The sequence below is a fragment of the Oxyura jamaicensis genome, chromosome 3, assembly GCF_011077185.1.
Source record: "Oxyura jamaicensis isolate SHBP4307 breed ruddy duck chromosome 3, BPBGC_Ojam_1.0, whole genome shotgun sequence".
Lineage (NCBI taxonomy): Eukaryota > Metazoa > Chordata > Aves > Anseriformes > Anatidae > Oxyura > Oxyura jamaicensis.
Genome location: NC_048895.1, coordinates 40,845,060 through 40,871,583, shown reverse-complemented (window position 1 = coordinate 40,871,583; position 26,524 = coordinate 40,845,060). Strand labels below are relative to the sequence as shown.

The window sequence follows — 26,524 nt, the reverse complement described above, 5'->3', positions numbered from 1 at the left end:
TTATAAGCAGCATATAAATAGTTCCCTTTTTTGTGAGCATCCTGTTCTCATAACAAAAATAATGTCTCAGGATTGCAATTGTTATGCTTCTGAGCATGGTAGTTTCTGCTGAAAAAGGCTCACTACCATATGTTGTTATCTATTGTTAATGTAGAACCAGTGTATGCTAGGCACTCTATGGAGGGATCACAGAAAGCCATCTCCCTGAAGAGGCTGCAGTGTAAGGAAGCAACAAACGGATGCAGGAGCAGAGATGGGAGGCAGTCAAGTGCAAATGGCTGAAGGCAGACATGGAGTGTTGTCTCCTTCCATGGATCTGTAACTTCTTGTATTTTAATATATGGCTATAGGCTCTTTGTTGGTTTGTTTTTTAATGATTTTTGTACAGTGATGGCTAAAGCATATAGGGATTGCTAGGAATAAGTCATGTAAGCAGTTTCATACTGGGAAAAAATATGGGCCATGTTCCTCCCTGCCTGCCACAGCCTCGTAAATTGTGACTGTTTTAGCTCAAGCTCTTCAGTGTAAGTATTCCTAACCAGTGACTCTGGATCCTGAGGAGCAAGCACATGTTGATCATTCTTCTGTTGCTGCTGCAAGATGTCATATTCTTACTGTGGCTGGCTGAGGGGAGTGTATAGTCTCTCTTCGGTCTGAAGCTGTCAACATTCAGCATTGCTATGCTTCCTGTAATGGTTAACAGCTGAGGGATACACAATCCCCTTTTTAACCTTTATGTGATATGGCAGAGCAGACCTTAGAAGATAGCATTTACTACAGGCATCTCAGCTAATTCTGTGAACAGAAAATTTTGGTTAAGGGTTAGCCAAGAGGCTGGTCTGAGCACCCAACTTAACCAAACCTCATTGCAAATTTTCCTGTAGCGAAGTCTTTGATTTTAGACTTTCCTCTGAATCTGGGTAGCACTGTGTAGCACCTGGAGAGATGATTTGCTTGTCCTTCAGGAGTTATGAGAGAAGTGATAGAGAGGTAAGAGCACCAGAATCACTCCTCACTGAGAAATGAGCTGATCACTGCTTGGGTCAGCACAGAGGCTAGGGCTAAATTATCATCAACCTACCCTGTGCCTAAAGAGCTGACAAATGCATCAGGGATTTTTTTTATGCGTTATACAGATATGTGGATTCAAATTAGTAAAAACTTGGATTAATTGTACAGTTCAAGCACACATTAATTATAGGAGCTTGGAGCTTATATGGGATTTTGTAGATCTGCAAGCTCAATTTCTGCTTGTCATACAGCTTCATGGTAGAACACTATCCATAAAGTTATCAAGCTTCATCATAATTTGGTTATGATGAATAACCAAGTCTCCATCCTAAACATAGCTGTGTTCTTTCCCTGGTATTGTGTGTGCGCGGCTGTTGCAAAACTCTTCTCTGAAGGTTAGAAACTTTTTTTTTTTTTTTTGTAATTCCTAGATTAAATTTAGTTATGGCTATATCAGAACTATTTGTTTGTGTGGCAATATTGTTCTTCATCTGAAACATGTCTTTTCCTTGGTAGTACTGATAGTACTGGTAGTCTGCTGATGCATTTACCAGGAGATAGTGTATCAGTTTTCAGCCTCCGTTCAGCTGTGTCAAGGAAGCCAACTGCTTTTATCTTTCACTCATGGAAAAGTTTCTATTCCTCTGGTTGTTTCAGTAACATTTCCCTGTTCTTCTTTCAGTGTGAATTCATTCTTAAACTTGGATTAAGAGAATGAGGTAGATTAGACCAGATGAGGTCTGCCCTATGTCTTACTCAAGTAACACATCTCTAGTGCTGCTTTACTGAAGACCCCTTGATGTGATAAAGCATTGCAGTTGCTGTTTTCATGTTTTGTATCATGTGAGTCAGTTTCAGATATGCTATGATCAACTCAAACACACCTTTCTTTTCCCTGAAACTTGGAATTGGTTTCCTGTCACAAAATACTTTCAGAAAAACAAAGCTGTAAGAACCACAGGGCAGCTGGGCCATAAAATATCACTTGAAAATGAGTGGGATAAAATGTTAAGTGACGCGATGCACACAGTAAACACCATCATAGTTACACATATGAAGTGATGGGATCTGCACAGTTGAATAACAGTATACCTCTGAGGGGCAAGGCCCTAGTGTTCTGATAGACAGGGCCAAGAAGATATTATCTCAGTGCTCACTTGTAGTCAGAAGCACCAGTCAGATGTCCAGTATTACTAGGGTGGAGTAGATCAGAAAGTGAGAAGTGTTGGAAGTGTTCTTTGCCACTTTCTAAATCTGGTTCAGCTGCATCTGACATGCTCTGTGTGGTTTGGTTCTCTCATCTCAAAACACAAAGAGCAAACAGAAGGTGAACAAAACAAAAGCCATTATGATTTTCAGAAGACTGAACTTAGATGAATTTTTGATAGTCATTAAAATTCAAATACAACTGAAGACTTGTGTCAAGTTAGCTAGTGTGGAGAAAATACACATCATAGATTTCTTCTGGTATGATTTTTTGTGTTGGAATGATACAATATCTTTCCCATCTTTCATTGTCTGGAAGCATCTGTCTTAAAAAAAAAAAAAAAAAAAAAATTTTTTTTATTATTCTGCTGGAAAACTTAAAAGAGCGATACTTCTACTATTAAATTCACTAATCTAGAGGAGAAATATCTATCATATAAGATGGGTATTGCTTTCTACAACTACTTGAAAAGAAGGTGTGGGGAGCTGGGGGTCAGCCTCTTCTCGCAGGTAACTACTGATAGGACTAGAGGGAATGGCCTCAAGTTGTGCCAGGGGAGGTTCAGGCTGGAAATGAGGAGACATTTTGTCTCAGAAAGAGCAGTCAGGCATTGGAACGGATTGCCCAGGGAGGTGGTGGAGTCACCGTCCCTGAAGGTGTTCACGTAAAGATTGGACGTGGTGCTTAGGGACATGGTTTAGTGGGTGACATTGGTAGAAGGGTGATGGTTGGACCAGATGATCTTGAAGGTCTCTTCCAATCTTAATGGTTCTGTGATGATTCAAAATAGTAGTGTGTAAGCGATTACAGATGGCTAGTGTCTTATATTAGGACTGAGTTTCTGTATCTGAGTAATTTTCTGTTATTACAAGTAGCATTGTGTGGTAGGTACCATCCTATTCTTTATTATTATTCTTATTGCAAAACAGACATTTTGGTACATGCAAACTTCTGTTTGCAACTACGTGCTTACACCAGAAAGCACGTGTGCTAAGTGCACATGGGAATTAAGGCTGAGGATGTATCTTGCTTCTGTTCTGTTCCGTGAAGAACAGAATAAAATTACCTCAAATCCAGTGTTAAAAATAAACCCAGGGCATGGGATGGGAGGTGCAGGGCAGTCCCTGTGGCCAAGGGGCAGCCTTTCTCTCTGGCAAGCCAAATGGCCTGGGGGAGCCAGCCCCAGAAAAGGGGCCCTCAGCCCCCCAACCCCCCTCCTTGTCCATGTGAGGGCATCTTCCAGGATGCTCCCAACATGGCCACCTTTGGCCATGCATGGGCCATTCCATCGCAGAGGCTTGCTGAGGTCACAGTGGCCACCACTGCCCCGCCTTTGCTGCGGGCCCTATAAAACAGGCCCCCTGCAGCTGACCCACCACTCGCTGAGCTTCTGGGCACTCTGACAGCCAGCTAGTGCAGCAGGAAAAAGTCCAGAAGCAGGAAAGTGAGCGGCAGGCCTCCTCCATGTGAGAGGACAGTGGTGCAGTCCAAGGAAGCACCAAGAAGGAATGCACCCAACAAGAAGTGTCATGGGCAGAGCAATAGCACCAGCGGCACAACAGATACCAGTGCCCAAGGCACCTCTGGCACGCAGCCCACAGACACTTACAGGAGATACCATTGGCACCGCAATGATGCAGGGAACAGGCTGCCCCCTCAGCCATACAGCAACAGGGGCCCGGCCTTACTATAGGAGCAACGGTGGCATGGAGCAAAGGTGGGAGCATCAGGCAGACAGCCAGGTGGAGCAGACGCATGCCTATCATCTGGAACACAGTGTGGGACCCAGCTGTGGCTGTAAACCAGATGGCAGCGTCAGACTCACAAATGGAAGTCAGCCGGACAGTGGCATGGGGCCTAGGGGAACTGGAAGGCACCCTGGCCTGAAAAAAACATTCCGAATGGAAGGCATCTCATTTGGGCAGTCCCGGGCAAGGACTGGCTTAGCCTTCTGCCTAACGCTGTGGAGCCTATGGAGCTGGATCCACCAAAACATGTGGAGGAACTGATGGAAGTGGATCCTCCTCGGCCTGTTCAAACCTGGGACTACCCTGGCATGTCTTCGGTCTCTGCCATCCGAGAGCACAAACAGCATCACAGCAGTGCCCAGCCAGCTCCCTACTCATTGGGATGGGCTCCATCCCAAGCATTAGCTTGGAGCCACCAAACACCATGGACATCCCACAGGCTCACCTGCAGGATGTCCTGGCAATAAAGAACTCTGTTGCTGATTCTCAGGGGTTGTGTGAGTGCTTCTTTCCCATCCCCCAGCCCTTGAGTGAGGTGGCAGCCCTTCTGCGCAGAGCCTCAGGGAAGAGCACAAGACAGGACCCAGCTTCCTTCGGGCTGCTGCGCTGGGGTGACAGCAGGAGTCCCCGAGGGCCACCATGTGCCTCGAACATTTGTGAAAATAGACTGATGGGTGAAAATAGCAGTGTGTAAATGATTATAGGTGGCTAATTTCTTATAGTAGGAGCGAGTTTCTATATCTGAGTACTTGGTAACAACAGACATGGACAAGGCTGAGGTACTCAGCAACTTCTTTGCCTCCTTCTGCACTGGTAGGCAGGCTTCCCAAGTCTTTCATTTCCCTGAACCCACAGATGGAGGCTGGGGGATCAAAGTTCCACCCACTGTAAGTGAAGAGAAGGTTCGACACCACCTGATGAATCTGAAGAGGTACAGGTCTATGGGACGTGATGACATGAATCCCAGGGTCCTGAGGGAACTGGCCAATGTAGTTGCCAAGCCTCTCTCCATCACAGCTGAAAAGTCCTGGCATTTGGGCGAAGTCCCTGGTGAGTGGAAAAAGGGAAACATCATGCCCCTTTTTAAATAGGGATGAGAAGGGTTGTTTAGAAAGCAGAGAAACTCCTCCTCAGGCTTGGGAGGAAGAAGAAGAAGAGAGAGGCTACTCCGAAGTAGCTGGGCCATCAGAGGAACGGGAAGATGAAGAGAAAGATATCATAAGAGCATCAATAACTATCCCAGGCCTGTACCAGTCTGAGCTTAACTGGGAATGAGTGGCAAAAGCACTGCATTGTGACTGGCCCAGATGATCCATGCATCCTTGGCATAGACTATCTCAGGAGAGGGTATTTCAAGGACATTTTTCCTTCAAGGAGACAGTCTGTGAAGGGGACAGGGAGAGATGTTTTTCCCACTTGTTTCCCTCTTCTCCTCCAGGCTAGTTATGATAGCTCTTCATTTCTTTGAGTATCCTTGGAATGTTCAGACCAGCATGTTGTTTTTGTTGTCTCCTGAGTGTGCTTCAGGTTTTGTTCAAGGTTAAACAACTACTTAGGAATGCCATTCAGAGATCTGTTCTCAGGCAGGAGAGTTAGGAGTGGCAGGGAGTGTCGGAGGATATGGGCAGGCGTCTAGAGCAGTGGGCACCTCCAGTGCTTTGGAAATTCGCCCTTGAACAAGTGCAAAATCCTAAAACAAAACAAAACAAAAAAAAAAACTGGCAGAATGCTTGAGAAAGATGTGTCATCAGCCTGGCAATTCCAGGGAGACACAAATCACTGCAACATGCTGGAGCTTGGCCTGTGCTTACCGAGCTGCAATCAATACCACGCTAAGCCCTGTGACAGGCCCAGCTGCCACTCCAAGCTCCGTGTTGGGCGCCAAAAAGGACTGTTGTGGTTTAACCCAGCTGGCAGCTAAGAACCACATAGCCGTTCACTCACCCAACCCCTTCCCTCTCTGGGATGGGGGAGAGAATCTGGAAAAAAAATAGAAGTGTGGGTTGGGATGAAGACAGTTTATTAGGACAGAAAAGAAAGGAAAATAATGGTAATAGTACAGCTACTAATAATGTGTACAAAACAAGTGATGCACAATGCAGTCACCACCCACTGACCACTGCCCAGCCTATCCCCGAGCAGCCAGACCCCCACCCCGGCTAGCCACCCCTATGTATTGTTTAGCATGCCATCAGATGGTATGGAATACCCCCTTTGGCCAGTTTGGGTCAGCTGTCCTGGGTCTGTCCCCTCCCAGCTCTTGCTGCACCCCCAGCCTGCCTGCTGGCAGGGCAGCGTGAGAAGCTGAAAAGTCCTTGACTCAGCGTAAGCACTGCTCTGCAGCAATTAAAACAATGAGGAGACATTTCTTCCCAGAAAGAGCGGTCAGGCACTGGAACGGATTGCCCAGGGAGGTGGTGGCATCACCATCCCTGGGGGGTGTTCAAGGAAAAGGTTGGATGTGGTGCTTAGGGACATGGTTTAGTGGGTGACATTGGTAGTAGGGTGATGGTTGGACATGGTGATCTTGAAGGTCTTTTCCAACCTTAATGATTCCATAAACAGTTGGTTTCACAGGGGAGAAAGTAGGAGGCCCCCAAGAACCCTCAGGGAACATCTGTCTTCTCCAGTGCTGTGCTGGGCAGAGTGGGTGAGTTTAGAAATCATCAGCAGCATAGCCCAGTTGCATTGAGCTCTGCCAGGCTTCCTTAAGGCAGGAGTTGCCTTGCGCCTAGTTGCAGGAGCTCTGCAAAATGCCTCATGTACAGCACTATCATAACCTGAACGAGCTAGCAGACTTGAGGCTGCAGAATTACTAGGGCCTGTCTGCACTTGCTTGGAATATCAGGGTAAAGAGCTGCAACTACAAACAAGATTTCAAGAGATTTCCCCTTCCTTGCTGCAATAAAAACAAATTTTTCTTGGCTGGCAAACAGAAGAAAGCATTCCTGCTTTATGCTGGCTTTACTGTTCTTTTCTGCACCCATGATTCACACTAAAGCCAGGCTGTCTGGCAGAGTGTGCTTTGGCAGGATAGCTGCTTGAGCTGTATACAAGTGTAATTGCACATGTTTGTGGAATTGGGGTTGCTGGCCGTGATCAGCTTGTAAAACACTGGATGCATTCCTGCCGTTGAAACAGATCACTGTTGATATTTCTGGTACGCAAATGACTAGGCAAAAATCCAACTGCAATGGTTGGACCCTGGAGTTTGGCTGTGAAAATATTTGTTCTGCTTTTAGGTGTTTGATGGGTTATCATCTAAACACCTTTTGGGAAAATGGAAGTGCGCAATGTGGAATGCTGATTTAAATGCTTTTAAGTGCAATTTAAATGCTTTTCACAGAAGGTCTCAGAGTGTTTTACTACAAAGTAGATACAGGAACACTTTCCTGAAGTATAGATTGTCCCAGCAGATAAGGTGGATAAAAGAAAAAGTTGCATCACTTTGTAAAACTTAAACAAAAAGGTCAGGAGGAAAAGCCAGATTAAAACTCAGATTTCCTGCCACAGGCTCCCTGCTCCCAAGTAGTCATTACTTTCTTCTCCAAAATAAGCATTATTTCAAATATGTTCACAGTTTTGAAATACAAAAATAATTTTATTTTACTTTTTTCTTCCTTATTGCCAGTACTTAGGCTCTATTTGCCTGCTTAAAGCAGACCTTCTTTGAATAGCATTTGTCAAGAACAGCACAATTCACGTTTAGCACTAGCAAATCAGTTCTTTATCTTGTGCAATATAGTCAATATCAAATAGGTACAGGAGGGTCCCAGATTTGGCTCAGTCTATGTCTTCCCTCTGCTTTATTTCAGGTTATGGACACACAGTGCCTTTGTCTGATGGAGGAAAGGCCTTCTGCATCATCTACTCAGTCATCGGGATCCCGTTTACGCTCCTTTTCCTGACAGCAGTGGTGCAGCGCATCATTGTTTATGTCACCAGGCGGCCTGTGCTCTATTTCCACATTCGCTGGGGCTTCTCCAAGCAGATCGTTGCAATCATCCATGCTGTAGTCCTTGGGTTCATCACTGTCTCGTGCTTTTTCTTTATCCCAGCAGCAATATTTTCTGTTCTGGAAGATGACTGGAATTTTTTGGAATCTTTTTACTTTTGTTTCATTTCCCTGAGCACCATTGGCCTAGGAGACTATGTGCCAGGAGAAGGCTACAATCAAAAATTCCGAGAGCTGTATAAGATTGGAATTACATGTAAGTGTCAAACTAAACAATTAAATGAGTTCTTTTTTTTTTTTTTTTTTTTTTTTTTAATGATTTAAAAACAGGCTTTACCTGTCTATTCTAGGGATGGTGATTGCTTTGAGCTATCAGCTAGCAAATTGGGCATTTTATGTAATCGTGTAAAGAGGAAAGTTTTAAATAAGGTCAGCTTCTTAGTTAAGAAAGGAAAAGCTGAAAACAGAATTCCATTGTGCTAAACCATAGCTACTTCTTTCCTACTAATAATAGCAACAACTGCTCACATTACTGTTACAGAGATGGTCAGGAGCATATCAGGCTAAGGTTTCACAGTGCATCACAGAGTCAGGAGTTGGTTCGTATAACCTAAGGTCAACTCGTAAGGTGAGATGACAGAGGTGAATCAAGGAGCAATGAGAAATGGGCAGAAGAGCTAAGTTTCTTACTCTGGTTGTAACAGAAGGTAGCTGAAGCTGGCATTGGGACGTACCAGCTGTCAGAGACAAATAGACTGAGGTGATATAAAAGCAAGACTGTGAATGTTAAATTTAAGTAGTTTAATTATGTTTGACACAGAAGAGAGGCACAGAGATCAGTGGTTTGATCAAAGAGTATAGCTGAGAAAATTATCTGTGTGTTAACATTCTGAATGAATATAGTTTCTGATACGGCATCAGCCTGCACAGTCCTGGATGAGCAGAAGCACTCATTAAAAGATAAAACAGACAAAACAAACCTTTCATGTCAGGTATGTCTCTGTGCTCCTGTATGTGACCCAGCAATCATAATATAGGCAAAGCGTCCATTAACTTTTTATGTTTTACCTAAAGAAAATTTGTGCCTTGAATTCGCATTCCTTGAAGCAAGCCTTGAACCAGCCAAAAGAGCACTTTATTTTGTTCTCCTCAGTCTCCTCCAGGCTCGTGGTCATTGCAGGTTTCTTCCTCTCCCCGTCCTGTTTATCTTACCAGCAGATTTTAATGATTACCCTGCTGATCTGCAGAGTTGGTTTGGGGTTGCTAAATGATGAAGTGAAGAGTGGAAGTCATGCATAATAAAGGCCTTGTAGAAATTCTGAAAGCTCAAAACCATAAAAGAATATGTTGGATCAAATCCCCTCCCTCTCCCCACCCCCAGCTGAAAAGCCAAAGTTTCCTTTTCTGGACAGAGATAAATTTTCAATTTCAAGCTATAGAATGTTTAGGAAATAGATTGAAGGAAATTCTAAATGGAAAAAGTTGGCAAAGTGATGCATTTTAAAACTGTAGAAGTTAAATAATCTACACTCATAACTTCTGAATTATTCTTTCGTCTTTCATGTGAACAATTCATGAGACCGAACTGGATGTATAAAATGTTTTCTCTTTCTGAACTTAAATTTTCTTTAATACCAGTTCTGGAGTTCAGATCTGACAATGCTGAATGATTGCTACAGGCTTTTCAAGGAAAACACAGGTCTCCCTAAATCAAGCATTGGTTAGCTGGACTGTGTTTCAAAGCTAATTAAAATTTCTCAGTGCAAATTTACAGATGCTTTTTAATTGGCATAGCTTTGCTATTTTCTCCCTGCTTTAATGCATAGCTCCCATTTAATTTCATGAGATAAAGCTTAAAAACAATTCATAAATTTTAGCTGTAGTGTTGATTTAGATCAGTACATGGCATCGCAGTATTGATTTAACAGTGCTCCTGAAAGAGAGAGAGGGAGGAGTGTTATCTTCAGTGAATAACCTGCAACTGCATGTAAAATATTTCTGCTTTTTGGTAACAAAGCACTGTCCGTGTGTATATTATAATAATTAATCTGTGTTCATCTTTCAGCACATTTAATGTTTAGCCTTTGGATGAACCTGATGTATTAATAATTATACACTTAGCTTCTGCTTGATTTAGTCATTGAAATGATAAAATAATTAAGTAGTCACATTCCTTGTTAGACTGTAATGATCAGTAGCAAGGATCTAATGAAAAACGGATTAAGAAGTGCTCATTTTAACACCTCCCCTCAAATTCTGGATACATATGTTTCAGGTGGAAAACAAAAGATCTGCTAGCCATACAAAACCTCATTTCCACAGGTCTCACTACATAGGAGCTAACTAATACCTTTAAAAATCAGAGTCATTATACCACCAAAGTCATGAGTAATATAATTTAAATAACACTATCAAGTTTGGATAGTTTCTATGTCTTAGTAAAATGCTGTAAATAATCTTCAATGTTTCATCAGATACAGCAACTTTGTCAGGTTTTTAACACATCAGCAGCAATTTTACAGTAAAATTTAATTTTGTTTTTATTGGTTTTGCACACATTTCTCATTGCTTAGTTTTTTTGAAGACTAACATAATCTTTGGAGACAGCAGGGATGGGAAAAGGTACCGAGTTAAAACTCTTCCAGCCCCACTTAATCTGATAATAATTAAAAACTTTTTTTTTTTTTTTTTCATACCCAGGTTACCTGTTGCTTGGCCTTATCGCAATGTTGGTAGTTCTTGAGACTTTCTGTGAACTCCATGAGCTCAAAAAGTTTAGGAAGCTGTTTTACGTGAAGAAGGACAAGGAAGAGGACCAAGTGCACATAATGGAACATGACCAGCTCTCCTTCTCTTCCATCTCAGACCAAGCAGCCTCCATGAAGGACGATCAGAAGGCAAATGAGCCTTTTGTGACTTCCCAGTCTCCAACTTCTAATGACAGCTCTCTAAATAATTAATACAGGGGCGTCCATAACATTGTTTTGGTGCACTTATGCTACTTACTGTAAGAAATAGAATGCCTCGCATTTTTTTTCCTGAAAATATTAAAGCTGGAAGACTGTGCTATTTTAACAAGGATTCATCACTTCTGACATAGAAAAGACTTCTGGGAAAAATGTGGGAGCCACCCTGGGAATAGGGAAAGAAATGTAGGATGTGGCTGGGAACATTAGAACATTTTGCTTAAGAGATGAGGAGTTAGGAGTATCACTTTCAAAGGTGCCAGAGAGAAAAGCTTGCACAAGCAACTTCGTATATCTTTAGGAGAGTAGGCCTTCACTGACTTCCAACTCATTTAGTTGCACGCCCTATCTTGCAAGTGGGTGAAATAGCATATTTTGGGATGTGCACTTTTAATTCTCACAGAAAGGTAGTCATGGATTTAATCCAAATGCACCAAATATCTTAATCTGGAAACCATTTCCAGACCAATCCCTTTAGACCTGCTGGAGGTGAATATCTAGATCATCCCCCTATTGCCCAGTAACATGCATGTGCAAACAATAACTCGAGGAATGAAAAAGCAAGGCTCAATTCCCTTCTCTGCCCAGGCCATTTACATTCTAATTTCCTACTTCTGTAAAATATCCCCTAATAACAAGACAAATGTTGTCCTGAAGAGAGTGTGCCTTGAGTCTTCCATGCTGTTTTGCTTTGAAAAAATACTTCTGTAAGTTCTGAGAGGTAGCAAGATGAGATAGAGTTTTAAGGATGCTGGATGAGATAGAGCTTTAGGGATGGGAAACCAGCTGCATTTCAGTCCTCTCTCCTCTGAAATGGCTAGGAATTTTATTTTTTTTTTTAGCTAAGTGGAACAAAATGAAAAAAAAATGAAATTCAGCATGTGCCATATTTGGCATAGTCATGCACTTAAGGCATCCGTGTAGTAGAGAGCTGAAATCCTTTCAGCAAGGAAGGACTCGGCTCTGCTTCTTCCACAGTCCAAGCTAGGGGTACGGAGCTGTTAGGCTTTTGGAAGAACAGAAGTAGCGTCAACTTTTAATGCAGCCCCTTTTTCTTCTTTTGGTTTTCTGACTAGCCCTCAGAGCACTTTGAAGGAGAATTGAAACTTTCAGGGCAAAACAAAAAATTTTTCAGTTTTTCATATGGCAAGAAAAAAGGAAAAATGTCACATTTGGTTCAGATGGAACTGAAATTTTTTCCCCTTGGGAAAAGTCACTAAAAAGTCAAGATCCCACTCAACTTGTGAAGCTGGAACCTCTTTGGCTATTACAGGAGAGGCATTTTAGTCCAGCTACCAGTCACTGTGCTGAATGCAGGGACCTCAGAGTGAATTTCAGGGAGCAGGAGATGAGACTAAGTGAACACAGTACTCTCTCTTCTGGCCTTAAGTATCTATGAAATGGAATCTTGGTAATGCTTTGCAATGAACAAAAGATCTGGAGAACAAATAGCCATATTAGGACAGCCTCCCACACAGGAATAGCATTGAGGAGAGCCTTTTCCCTGCAGTGCAAGCATGCCAGATTGCCTGTAATTTGGCTTTTAGTGTTTAGAGCTGAACAATATTTTACTGCAAAAGAAAAAAAATTGCAGCGTGTCTAGAATTAGCTCACATGGGAAAATACTTGAAAGTAAATAACCCGAAATATTCTGTGTTTGAGCTTAATTATAGCTAGCATCAAACAGATTTTGTATCTTTACTGAAAAAACTTACTTTATGGTTAAATCGCTAAAAGCCTTCAATTTATATTTGTAGAAAACCAGAGCTAAAAGATTTTGGTTGTTTCAGGTTTTGTAGATTAGGTGAGAGCATACTGTGTTTGCATGTTCCCAGGAAAGTGGCTATTTTTATACTGCCTAAGTTAACACAGTTGTATTTATAATGAATGTTAACCAATATATATGTACATATATACATAAATATATTTATATACTGTACATATATCATAAATCACCAGTTTAAGCAACTTAGGCACAGCATTTTAGATTTTCTTTCCTAGGTTTCTCTTTATACAATGAATGATCAAAAACTGTGGCATTAAAATAACACCGACATAAAATTAAGCATACTGTCTTACAAGAAACATGTATACTGATTTTTTTTTCAGTGAAATTTTATTGATTTCAGTACCTTAAAATTCAAGATTTCTTTTAATGTCAGTATAACATTAAGCTCTAGAGGGTGTGCACAGATGCTAAGTGATATACAAAGATAATTTTGCAGTGTGTACACAATTGCAAAATGTAGACACATGAACTGAAAGCACAGAATTCACAGTGGAAGCGATAAACTAAGCAGTGTACTGTGATATAGGTGAGTATTTGTTATTTTAAACTTAAAGAGTATGGCTTTTGGCTGCCTGCACTATGAAGTGGGGAGTATTTTTTTGAGTAGTGTGCGCGTGCGTGCACATACTGTGCAAAAAGCCTGTCTGCATTTGTCAAGACTGTGCATCCTTTAGTCTTCCTCACCATAAGGAGGGATGGTTAATGCCAGAGTGTGTTACCTAACCTTGATATTGATTGTAGCTTAGCATTGTATTGATTATTCCTATAGAAAAAAAGCATTCCACGGTGTGTTTGTTTTTGTTTCAGATGCTGATTATAGCAAATAAAAAATAGTGGCATAACATTTATCTTGTCTTTATAACCCAACTACTCCAATATTTGAGGGAATCAATAAAAAAACTGTCATTGTTGGTTATCAGTAGCTCAAAATAATGAGCTTCAATTCCTACTGGTTTTAAATGTTCTTGCGAAGCTGACACAGAATATCAGAGCACTTAAAGCAGGCATCCAGATGAGAAGATGACAGACTTGTGCAAGTTCCATGGTAAGAAACGTGTATTTTTCCTAGGAGCAAGCTATGAAGCAGGTGCTTGTAAACCCAATTAGAGAGCTTGGCTCATCAGTGCTGAAATAAAAGCTGCAAGAGGGAGTCAGAAAAGTGAGTAAATAACTCCTACAGAAAAGAAAATTGTTTGGGTCCTGTCATCATGTAAGCACCCTCCTGTTTCCAATTGATCCATTCACATACCCCATTACTAGCTTTATTCCCATGCTATACTGACACTTTCCATCTTCTCTGTCTTTCAGTGATTAAATATAAATTTGTTGTATTACTGTCTCAAGGGAAATAATTGGTAGGTCGTTCAGTTGTATGGGAGGAAGAAAATGGAAGAACCAGTTGAGTTTTGATGTCAGAGCAGAGTGACAGCCATTTTTGTCCCTCTGAGAACATGTCCAGTCCCCTAAGAGTTTCTTCCTGAGCATTACCAGTGGCATCTACTGCAGGTGAACACAAGACTTGCTGAAAGTTGAAATAAGTAATTGGTTAATGAAATGAGTAATTTTTTAACGTAGGTAACTTCAGAGACTTGTGTGTTTTGCAGCTTTAATGCTAGTGCTACAAAAGTTAACTAGTTGGGTGGTTATGTCAGAGTAGTTGCAGGGGAGCAGCAGTCCTGCATTACACTAAATGTTTGCCCAGGCCAGTATTTTTTTGGTCAAGAGCTGATACGTGTGGGCTCACGTAAGGAGAGGGCAAACACGTAGCAACAGCTCCCCAGGATATTCTCCTGGCTCCCAGCAATGTGCAGCTCTGCGTCCATGACAGTGTCTGGGAGGTACGGAGAGTCAATGCAGGCACGCTGTGTAAGACTTGCTACGCTGACGTGCGTGCTCTGTCTCAGCAAGAGACTGTCCCACACAGGATCAAATGAAGGTTTCCCATTACTTTCCCACAAAGCAGCTGCATGGGATGGTCTCTCGAAAAAGGCAGGGCAATGCCTTTTACCTGCTGTTACTTGGACGTTGCTGTCCTATGGTTAGATAGGAACAGAACCTTGCAACTCCATGTTACCATTTGCTTTGTAGTCAGAAGTGAACTGAGATGAACCATAACTTGCTAACACCATCACTGCCCCGATGGTATGCCGTTATTATTCATTCTTCTAGATCTGCTTTCTTTGGAGGCAAAACTAAATTACTCTTCCTGGAAGCATCGTCATTCCAGATGGGCAGAAGAACAGAACTTCTCTTCAGAGCATTTCTCTAGTAATGGTCATCATTGTAGTGTGTGTATCAAGAAGCTCTTGGCCAAAAAGCGTGCACCTTCATGTTGCTTGCTTCAAACAAACAGTAGTTTTTGAAATCACTGTGACCAGCTCTATAAATTCACGTGCTCACTAGTGCATATTGAGTACTCACTGTGCAGCATTTTTAATGTCAGTGTTGTAAATCTCATCACCTCCTAAGATGCCATTCTATTTGCTTTTTACTGTGCATTTCTTATCCCAATTACTTTCAGAGGCCATCGTGTTGCCACTGATGATGTGTGCTGTGATGCAGAGCTATTTCGCCGGTCATGATGCGGATTTGTCAGAGCCATTGCCTTAGCTGACAAAGAGACTGCCATGCGTGTGGAGTCTGTGCCAAATGACAGATTATGGGAATGAGGAAGGAAAGTGTGGCTGGGGGCAGGTGTGCGGGTTGACAGCAGAGCACAGCGCCTGTCACGAGGGGAAGCAGAAATCCGAGCAGTTGTGAATGTCAGGGTGAAATCATCCCGGCAGGCTGTTAAGTGACTGCATAGTTTTCACCAAGCTTCATTACCTGTTGCTGGGAGTAAGAGGAAAATACATCTAGAGGAAGGAAGGAAGGATGAAGGATATGCCCCAAATTCATCTGAAGCTAAACTCAATGGAATTTTGCCTTTTTGCAATTTGTTTATAATCCACAGTTGTTGCTTCAGTTGCACTGCACGTACCTCAACTCAGGAAAGCAGTTTCCACAGTATGTATGTTCCCTGTGCTCCCCGAATCATGTTGCACTTGTTCTAATAACAAATCTTCCCGTATTAAGTCCACTAAAGTGATCGGCCCTATAAGCAGGAGCGTAGGTCAGCATCTCTGCTGAGACCTCCCCGCCCCTGAGCACGTGAGTATCCGGCTTGGCTGCAGCCACCACTGGTCCTGCCAGCTTGTTCCTAAAGCTGGTCCCAACGTCTGCCACGCAAGGACTGTGCGATTCACCCGGCTGCTCTCTGTACGCCAGCCAAAGTTCATGCTGCTTGTAACATAATGACTATAAAAACTAATAGCTCATCTAGAAGGATTAAATTCTTTCCCTTTTCTCTCCACGTTCCTCATTACTGTGCTTCTGGCTGTTATTTAGACTAATTTTATCCTGGCCTGCGATGCCATGTTATCCTACAACTGTAAAGTGGCTGTCTCAGCCACGCGTTGGCAAAGATTAATTAAGGTGCTGGCACAAACAGATGGCAGCAAGCTGTAATACTGCTTTAAATGGGAATTAGCAAATCCTGGTTCTGCTGTCCTGGGCTGGTGTCCTGACTACGGGCAAAAACCTGTTCAAATTGTTTTGCGATTGGCAGGTGTGATTTGAGGTATTCCTTCTGAAGAGATGTGAAAAATACCAACACCCAGTCGTAAAGCACAGTATCACCTGTGGGCTGAAGTCCCCAACTGTTTAGGTAGCTGCTTTTGCAGATTCCTGCTATTTGCATGAGGTAATCAACCATTGTTTGAAATTCATTTTGCAAAAATTCAAATCCCCGTGCCATTTAATGCAAATTCCTTCTGTACATTCAGAGAAAACAAAAATGAAAAGCAAGAAGACTATGGCAGCATTAGCTGCCGTACCCGCTACCAGTGCTTTCCGTCACCTCGGGGACCCCTGTGTCTCCCTGCCACTCGCTTCAAGGCACATGGCCACAGCCGGCAGGACCCTCCCAGGATGGGTCATCAGGACAAGCCCCCAGACCCTATTCCCCTGCCTCTGGGTGCCCTGGAGCTGCTTCAGCACCACCAAGGGGCAGAAGCGACGTGGGCAGCAGGGGCCTTGGCCCCTTCAGGCCAGCAGCAGCTCTGAGGTGGCCGTGACAGACAGGAGCCCCCGGTGCTCAGCTAACCTCCAGAAACCTGTAAGTAGCTGCCAAGATGCTGATTGTTTTGATGGTGCAAGTATTGCTAGCTCTTCTGTTCACAAGGGGAGCTAATAAGGTGTTGGTTTCTTTGGATGTCATGCATTGAAACAAAAACTCATCTCAAAACATCAATAGTTTTTCCAATGGCTTTAGTCCCAAATGCCCTTAAATGTGAGTTTGGTGACTAAACAGAATAACGTATTGATCTGCATGCAAACAGGAGGCTGGGACTGAATGCTTGAACAAAAATATGTCCTCTGCCAAATAGTTACCCAGGACTTTCTTCCCTGGCTGCAAAATCCAAGCCTGCTGGAAACTCCCAGAAGTGATCACAGCAGCAGAGAAGCAGGAATAAATGGAAACCACAGAAACCTCTGTTCGGCAAGACCCCAGGACAATAATTTGTCTGCCTCCTGACATGAGGGACAGCTAACACTACCAGCTACAACCATTTGCTTCTGTTCTTTTTCTACCTTTTTATCATGGTTACACTTTACCTGTGATCCAGGGACTACCACCCTTCTTGAACGCAATCCAAACTAATTTTTAAATGATTTTTAGAGGCATTGCATCAGCAACTTGACAGTGTCCTAACACCATCGTGTTGGCAGCTCCATGAGGCATTCCCTGAGGCTGTGTGGGCGATTTGGTACTTTAATAACCCTCCATATCTCATGCAGATTCTGTCCTCTTAATATTTGTGCTGCTGCTTCCCAGACGTGGAAATTATTGACACAGGTAGGCTATCCCAGAATAAAGGCATGTATGAGAAATGGGACTTTTCCTAGATCCCAAGAGCCCAAATTCAGCATCTTAGTGCCTAAGTGGTCTTCCTCATCTCTGGAGGAGGCAGGGCTGTGAGGAAGTAAGAACAGGCATTGAGCTGGGATGTGAATTTCTGTAAAATTCTCTTGCTTTGATTCAGTTCCTCTTGTAGCCCCCGCACTGCATCCACAGCACACAATCCCCTGGGAGCAAATCAATTTTAACATAAATTCAGACTATTTCACGTTCAAACTTTAATGCTGTGCACAAGCTGGAGCATTAACACTTCTTCTACGAAGTACTGCTTAATCTGAACCCCGGCTAAATGGATTACACGGGAAGCCTTGTGAGAGTTTGGGAGGTGCTTGATGAATATTTAGCATGTAGAGGGACAAATTAAAAACAAACAGAGGCAGGCTTCATATTGGCCGTACGTGTGTATAAAAGCTGCAGCAGTCGTATATGCTTTTAACAGGCTTAAGTCTTTACTTGGTTATCAGTCCTCTGAGAGATGCTGCTGTCAAACAGTTTAGTCTAAAGACCCCCACTGTTTAATGGCTGGGCAATACTGACTCTGAAGGAGGTTTTGGGTAAACAGTGCTCCTGCTGAGCAAAAAAGACTTTCTACGTATTTACACAGCAGATTAGTGGCTGACAATTATTCTTGGGTAAAAAACAGGCACTTTAAATAACAGCTCCTTGGGTTGTGTTTACATGGGTTGTTACCTCTTGGAGTGTTTTCATGCATCGTTTTCCATTTGTTGTCACTTACCAGTATTTAGCTCTCCTCTTCTAGTTAAACAAGAAAGCCTGGCTGAGCATTCAGCCTGGGAGTGGTATGGGCTGAAAACTTCGCTTTGCAAATACCGGTCTATGAATCGGTTTCTGTAGGTAAAGTTCTCATAAATCAGGGGGTTTCTCCTGTCCAGGTGTATTGACGTGTGCAAGCATATGCAGGGCTGGTCTCAGTCCAAGTCAGAGGAAAAAGTCTACCAGCTGCAAGGAGCTCTTAATTGGCAATGCCTTTCTTCCCCATGTTCTTTCCCTTAGTTTCATGCTCTGTCAGCTGCCAAATATGAGAGTTTCCCCCCAGGAGGACCAAGCTCAATGCCCCATCATTTCAGCTGGCCTGGGTCAGCCTGGACCAGGGGACACCAACAGCTCGGGTGCCTGAAAGTGTCCTCGGTGCCACTGAGGCATCACACGCCTGGACCAGCAGCCTGCTGCTGCCTGTGACTGCCCCAGTGGCCTATACAAGAGTGAAAACCAAAACCAAAGTGAAGGCAATCAAGCAAGAAATAGAAAATCTTTCCTGGATCCTGGGGAAAACTGTGAAACTCTTCTAGCATGGGATTCAGCAGCTGAATGTAGGGTCAGAGATGCATGTGGCTACATCTCACTTCAACTGGAACACTGAATAGCACCAAAAAAAAAACAAAACTCCAAAGCCCCATATCTTACACCATCATTTCCAAAACTGAGAACCATTCCTGTGTTCACACAATCTCCTCTGTAACCTAACCAGATATCATCTTGTAAGAGCTGGACACCTGCTCCCAGCATCCTTGTTCAAAGGCTGCTCTGGCACTCTGATCCGTACAGTTAAATATCTTCTTCTTTCCAACCCAAATTCTTTCAGGGTCAGTATACAACTCATTGATCTTGTACCAGCTTTTATCTGAATGGAAACAGTTCCTTTCCCTTCCTGTATTTATTGTTCAAATGTAATCCAGCCCTCTCTCGGTCTTTTTTTAACACAGCTACAAAAGGCAGTCTATTTAATCTTTGAAATAGAGAGAGTCATCTCTTGTCTCTGTATGATCCTTGTCGCCCTTTTCCCTGCTTGTCTGTTTAAAATAATCCTTTGGAAAGGCAGGTGGTGAGAAGCTCACAGTGACATCTGGGTGAGGCCGTGGCTGTGCCTCAGACAGCACCAGGCCCTTCCCTGCCTCCCAGCACAAGCATTGAATGATACCCCTGCAAAAGTGCGCACGCAGGCAGAGGGAAAAGATACAGCTTCATTTAAGAGTGGAAAAGCCTGGACTGCCCAACAGCACAAAGCAAAACCTGCGTGTTGGGCTTGGTCTGCTGCGTCCTGGCCACAGAGGGTCAGCGCTCAGCCCTGCACAGCTCACCCACCGCTACGGGTGAGCACCGAGTGCTGGTCAACCTGCACTTGGCAGCACGTGCAGTGCCCTGGAGATGCCTTCAGATACCATGCCTCTGCCTCTAGACCACATCTCACCCCATCTCATCCACACAAGGGGACAGTGTCCTGGGCCACAGCTGCAGACAAGATCCTCAGCTTCTCGCTCAACAGGGAGGATCACTGATGGGCTGAAATCAAACCTCCTTCCACACTGGCCCATCTCCTTGCAATGCTTGTTAATAAAATTGTTTATGCCAGTTTTCTCAGAAAGGTCAAACATATGCTGTCAAACGGCTAACACTGATCAATTTGCCCCCAGTAATTCAGTCTTGCTATTTGCTGGCTTTTCAGGTCTGCCAGCTCTCCGCAGCTTTCACTTCCCACAAAAGACAGCTGCTTCTCTGTGCTCGTGCTCCTTTAATCATTTTCTCTTTGGGGCGGGGGTTTGTTGGTTGTTTGTTTGTTTAATCATCTCCTGTGCTGTTGTGCCAAGCTCTAGCCCCGTGCCTGCTGTTGTTCTTGGCACCCGAATCGACATTAACTGGTATATAATCAGCCCCCGCTTTACCGACCGGCATTTGTTCCACTGTCAGCTTTCATTTCAGCTTCTGCTCTGACGCCAGTAGCTGCCCTGCTCTCCGGTGTGCACTCGGCTTGCTTTGCTGTGTGCTGTACACCGCGGCGTGGGCTGCTTCTCGTTACCCCTGCGTTTGCACCCATGCAGCTTGTTGCCCTGTGGCTTGTCCTCGCTTCCTGCTCATCTGTCTGCTTTGACCACTCCTACCAGACAACTGCGTTGCCTGCTCTCTTCTACCCACAGGTTCATGTGGTTATAATTCTTAGCTTTAAGCCTAATATGATTAAGTATTAAACAAATGGCTCCTGACAGGCACACTTACATTACAAGGTGCTGCTTTGGCTGCTTTAGCACAGAGCTATTTTACTACATTCTGCTTTAGATAATCAAAATCCCAAGAACCTATTTCACTCAATTCCCACTTTCCAAATTTGTATGTTATTGATCATTAAAAGCATGCATTGTGCTGAACAAATAGAAATGCAGCTACTGAGGCGTTGATCTACATGTCTGTGCTAGTCTTCCCCCTGGTGGGGCTGGATTGTGCCTAGACTACACAGATAGTGGGACTAGATCAGCTTCGATTTTTGTGGATAGGAGACCACAATTAAAATAAACTTAAGGAAGAGCTGGTTTCTAAGTATCATGATTCCTTCTCTCGCACTGAGAACTCTCCCAGTCACATTTTTAGGCCAGCTAAATATTTCATAAAGAAATATCCACATGTGGAAAGCACCTTTGAAGACAGCCCTCAGGACCCGCAAAAAGATGTACAAGGGGCAGAAGCGTTCTCCTTTCCAAGGCTGCAATTGCTATGTGCGAGTGGCTGCTAATGCTGGCAGTGACCACATGCCCCCCCCAGTAACTTACAAGGAAAGTAGATGAAAGCCCTGGAGACTTGAGGATATTCAGATGCCAAGGGACCAGGAGAACTTGTATGGATCTTTCCCAAACACTGATTAAACATCTGAAAGTGTATCTTCAGTCCTTTCATGCCACTCACAGCATAAGTTCTTAAAATGTTATCCCAAATTCCTCTCACTTTGGTGTTCGTCCCCATTTCTCAGACCATGTCCAAACCCTTGTGGTGGTGGTGTACTCTGATAGGCATACTCACTCCTTCTTTCAGAGCAGGATGCAAATGAGCAAATACAGCATTTCTTTGGGATAAAATACAGCACAGAGACTGCAAACTCCATGCATTGATTGATTGTGCCTGGATAAGCAACAAGTATTAACAAAACTGCAGGTGTCAAACAGGGACATCAGGCAGGGAGGGGCATGGTGGTGTCATGACAGTAAACCTATAGCTAATGTGTCAGAACAAGCAGAGTAACGCAGATGGGTCGTACGTCACATGTTCCAGCCCCAGGGAGTCCTTCTGCTCCAATGCCATGCAGTGTGCATGGTCCAGGTAAACTGTAGGATGTGGGGTTTCATCATCCAGCTTGCAAGAAAAGTCTACAGGAAGGAGGTGGGCAGCCAGGAGTAGCACTTAGGGCAGAGAAGGAGAATGGTAAAGTTGAATATAGACTGTTTTGTTTTTTTTTCTAAAGTTTCCCAAATTTAAGAGGCAATGTGTTAAAACACTAAAAATCAAAGAAGAGTAATCACAGTATTTTCCTTTTAGTGCTGTGAATAAGGATGAGATAGAAGAGTTACCAAAGAATAAAATATTCTAAAAGAGATAAGATGCAGCACTTCATTTAAAGATAATTAAAGAAGACAGCCTGGATCCCAAGATAAGGAAAATGAGGATGCAAATGGCATCATGAGCTCAGTAAGAATCTGGCAGCTCTTTTGTGCGGCCTGATGTGTTTTCAAAAGTAGACAATATTGTCTGTTGGGCAAATACTGATGGAGGATAAATGTAGCCCTATTTTTTGCAACAGATAAAGTAGATATCATCTTAAAGCGGGATTTGTTATTCCTCAATGGTTCAAACCCTGCCCCCACCCAAATCACACTCAATGCTATCTCTAAGATGTTGTCATCTTATTTAAGCTCAACATGTTTGCTACCTTCACTGGATTAAATGTGAGTGAACAGACTGGGCTCCTTAAAGCAGAAAAATGCTTCTCCTCTGGGCTTCCGGCAGCTCTCCCTCTAACTGGGGCCAGGTGGCTGGGCCAGGTGAGGCAATTAGTGGCCAGGCCAGAAGAGGTCTGTGGTTTGCAGGTTGGAGCTTCCCCCTCAGGAGGGTCAGGCTTATTTGAAAGGGATACCACAAAAACCTATGCAAAGTGTACTGGCAAAACATCTGGCACAGTCAGCCCTGGCAGCCTTTGCTATGGAGCGAGGGCTTGCAGTAGAGAGTGATGGTGGCTGTTCCTGGTGCTGGTGGGTGCAGGAGGTGGCAGCAGCCTCACAGGCAGCCTATCTAGGTCAGTGCATCCTTGTGATGGCTCCAGCCTTGCTCCCAGAGGAAGGTAAGACCCAAGCGCAAGTCCCCTGTTTGTTGCCCCTTTCCTAGGACAGGGGCCGAGAAGCATCCCATCCCACCCCAATGTGGGGTGCCTGCACCCTGAGGCAGGGGTAGCTCTGAGGGCTGAGGGAGATGTTGGGAGTGAGATGCTGAGGATATGGAGAAACCAATGGGCTGTTTTGGGGGCATGTGTGAACCAGGATGTCAGTTTTCTTTTTGGACTCTCACAAATGCTGCTTGGAGACCTAGAGAAAAAGGCTAAATTATGCTGGGTTTCCTTTCTGAGGGGAAATAGCAAGGCAAAGATAAAACCCTTGTTAGGAGAATAGGCTGAATATATTCCTTCAGTCTATCTGAGTTTAAACTTCATCCATATGTTTATTAGCCTCATATTATGTGAGCCATATGTCTTCCTACAGCTGCATTTCCCTTAGCACACAGCAATAGAAAAGACTTAAAATGCCTAAAAAGCATGCTCCTGCTTGACATGCTTCATAAAATCCCAGCAGTCACCCATAATGCTGTCATAAATCTCACTGCCCTAAGGCCCTTTACCCTACACTTGGTTGCCCACTCCTTTTCCCAGTCGTCCCTGGCCACCTCCTGCTGCACCAGTCCCACCTCAGGACCCTGGGCTCATCTTTCCTTTCTCCCTGCTTGGCTCACCAGGCAGATTTTAAACACACTGACAAAGCTGCCTGTGTGGTCAGCCTATAACACCTTTAGAAATTCTGGAGGGAAGGAACCACCCCGCTGCAATGCCAAGTGAATGTCAAGCAGCTGCCTGCTGCAGGGCATCAGAGGTCAGGGATGAATGCTGAACAGCTTCCAAAAACTGAAGTAAACTTTACTAAAATGGGGGCTGTCAGAGACTGTGAGACTGGTAGGTGCTATTATGAGAATTTGGAAGATATTATTGCATGGGAACAAGTCCTCAAGGCCATGGGGAAGTGGGCTATATGTTGATGCACTGAAATGTGTCTGTAATAAAATGACCTCCAACTGATTTCCCTGTAAGGCCGGTGCAGGTCAAGTGAAATGTCACACAGCAAATAGATTTCCCACATGCAGCAGGTCGAATGCATTTCCTGCTCATGCCAGCCGGCAGAAGCAGGACACAAGAAACCACGGAGGTGATGTGGGACCCGAGCACCAGGTAAGCGCGAGCTGTGGGCAGGCCCCTTCTCTCTTCTCATGAAGAAAGCGTTTATTTCCCAGCCCAAGGTGGTTGGCCTGTCACAGCACCGTGGCTGAGGGTGCTGTCTAAGGGAAAGCCCCAAGCCCAGCCTCTGGTGCTGCTCCTGAAGCCCAGCCATGATGGATATATCTGACTGGAACAGCGGTTGAGCCTTTTTGGAGGTGCCCTGGGCAGGAGCAGGGGTTTGGGGATCTGTGGCCGCTGTTCCAGGCCCCCAGCGGCTGGCAGCAGGCGCCTGGCAAAGCCCTGGCTGCTCTCTGCCCACCAGGCCTGGAGGCCCTGGGGGCACCTCGCACCAGGCAAGCCCAGCCCAGGAGCCGAAGCGCCCTCTGCAAGTGCTAATCAGGGGGCTGATTCTCTTCTTTTTTTCCACTGTCAAGCCCAATTTCACTGAGGAAATTCCCCAAGACACGTGGAATTGCATTTTCTGTGTGTTTGTCAAAATCCTTCCCATGGCTGGACTGGGAGATGATAGCACTGAGGGCCTGCAATCAGCCGGAGCTTTTGCCTTGGAGTTGACCCTCACTGACTGCCAGCTAATAATGCACCCGTGCTTTTTATTCCACCGGGCAGATTCTCTCTCTAACTTTCTGCATGGACAAATTAAGCCACCCCTGCCAGGGCTAAAGGCTGGCTGTTGCCTGCACCCCCAGAGGCTCCCTTCATGGCCAAGGCTGGATTTGTGGTCTGCTGCCACAAACGGGGACAGGGGATGAGGTGGAGAGCAACACCGGGTTCATGGATGGACCGCAGAGGGAGCGTGGGCACAGCACAGGCTGACCTGTGCACCGCTTCGCTGAGGAAAGCTGCTCTCTGGGAAGTGCCCAGTTTTGGCAACCTTCCCCGTGTAGTATGTCAGTGAAGAAAATCGAGTGGGACAGGGCACTGCCAGAATGCCACAGTGTTGCTGGAGCACTGGCGTTGCCCTCAACTATGCTCAGAAAAGGGCTGCTGCAAAGTACAGCGTGATGGAAGAATGCAGAGAGGATTAGGCCAATGGTCTGCAATAACAAGAACTACTTCTAAACACTTCCTGCACAAAATCTCTTTTCTTTTTCTTGTTTTAATGAAGCCATGTGTATGTAAGGAAGATTGGGTAGGATCAGTGAGGTTAAAGTGGTGCTGAGTGTATCTTCCATTCCCTTCCAGCCCAGCACTTGAGGACTCCCTCAGGACCCTTCTGTCTAGGGAAGCAAGCTGGATGTGTATGGTATGGTTAGACAAACAGGTTTATTGTCCCATTCCAGTCTGTCTTGATCAGGTGCTTGGACATTTGATGGGCAGTCCACAGAGCCCCAGTCGCATGAGTTGCTTTATGTAGTAATTCCTTTTCACATCTTTTTCTTTACCAAATAAATAACCTACTTATCTTTAATCTTTCACCATTGGCCTCAGATTTGCTGATTTGACCTTAGATACAGTCAGTAAAACAGAATCTCCCTGTCTTTTGAGATTTGACCTAAAGGGAGTTCCCAATTCTTCTCTTTCACTATTTGAAATACCTGATAGCCTTTCCAGTTCCTGCTTTATTATTGCACTCCTAGGAGTGGTTGTCTGGCTGCTGTCTCCTTCTAGTATCAAATATTTGGCTGGCTTCCACACTGTTTTCCTGTGAATTCAGCCTTGGTTTGGGTCTGGCCATCTGTATACGTACCTTAGCAGCTGATGCTTCCTCCTACAGTCTGTAGAGCATAAACCCCTTCTGGCTATGTTCAGGTTTGTTGCTTTCAAAAACACTGAAATGTTGAAAACTGCTGTTTGTTTCTTTTGATTTGTATTCTACCAAAAAATAAGGCTGAGTGAAGGGAAAAGGGGCAAAGAAATACTGATCTGAATGTTTTGTATTTCATGTGCATAAAGCCGGTGTCTGTCAAACTGTTCAGCTGGTGTGAACAGTGCACTTCACAGGGCTCCAAGGTTTCACACATTTGTAATTTACTTTTTTTTTTTTTTTTTTTTGACTGTACAATACTTGCCTTCAAACCTAGATCAGACTTTGCAATAAACACTTGGTTTTCACTGGAAGAAGAAATTTTCATTTTCATGCGCTATTAGTTCTAAGTTTCCAACATATCAGTGTCTGGGTTATTTGATTTTGTGTCCTGTTTGGCCTTATGTGGTCTCCATGGCCAATGTTTGCTGCGAGACCAGTTGTGCCTAGCACCATCAGTGAGACTGCCTGGGCGCTTGCTGACTGTTCACAGTAAAATCAATTGTTTCGATTTTTCAGTCCTGGCTATAAGAAAAACCACTCTCTCTTGACTTTCTGCCCAAGTCTGTGGCAACTCAAAATGCTGATTTACTTCATAATGTGTTTAGGCTCAAGTACTGCATGAAATTCCGGCAGAGCCAGGGTGAGGTCCTGTGGGAGCATCCAGCAGGGCAGAGCCTCTGGGTGATGCAGAAGCTGAGCACGTGGCTGTGGGAGCAGGAGGGAAGAAGGATGGGGCAGAGAAGGGCACCAAGGGGAAAAGGACTGGAGGCAGTGTCCGTGCCACAAGGGGCCACAAAGGATAAGTCAGACACAAAGAGAAGGGGCATTGGTTTGACCATCCGTAACTGATGCAGAGAAAGA

At 44.3% G+C, this 26,524-nt stretch overlaps 1 protein-coding gene and 1 long non-coding RNA gene across 2 annotated transcripts in view; one reads left to right on the top strand and one right to left on the bottom strand.

Moving 5' to 3' along the window:
- The window catches only part of KCNK1 (potassium two pore domain channel subfamily K member 1), a 37,844-nt gene extending 24,324 nt beyond the window's left edge, over positions 1-13,520 (top strand). Inside the window, exons 2-3 of the mRNA XM_035321343.1 lie at positions 7,782-8,177; positions 10,622-13,520. Of these exons, the coding sequence (XP_035177234.1) occupies positions 7,782-8,177; positions 10,622-10,881 (656 nt within the window). The 3' untranslated portion in view covers positions 10,882-13,520. The remainder of the gene's footprint in view (positions 1-7,781; positions 8,178-10,621) is intronic.
- On the bottom strand, positions 8,903-25,981 carry LOC118164070. Its single transcript, XR_004749322.1, has 3 exons — positions 25,970-25,981; positions 17,846-17,852; positions 8,903-9,470 (listed from the first exon to the last, which is right to left on the bottom strand). It is a non-coding gene; the product is annotated as an uncharacterized LOC118164070 (long non-coding RNA).
- Positions 25,982-26,524: the final 543 nt, after the last annotated feature.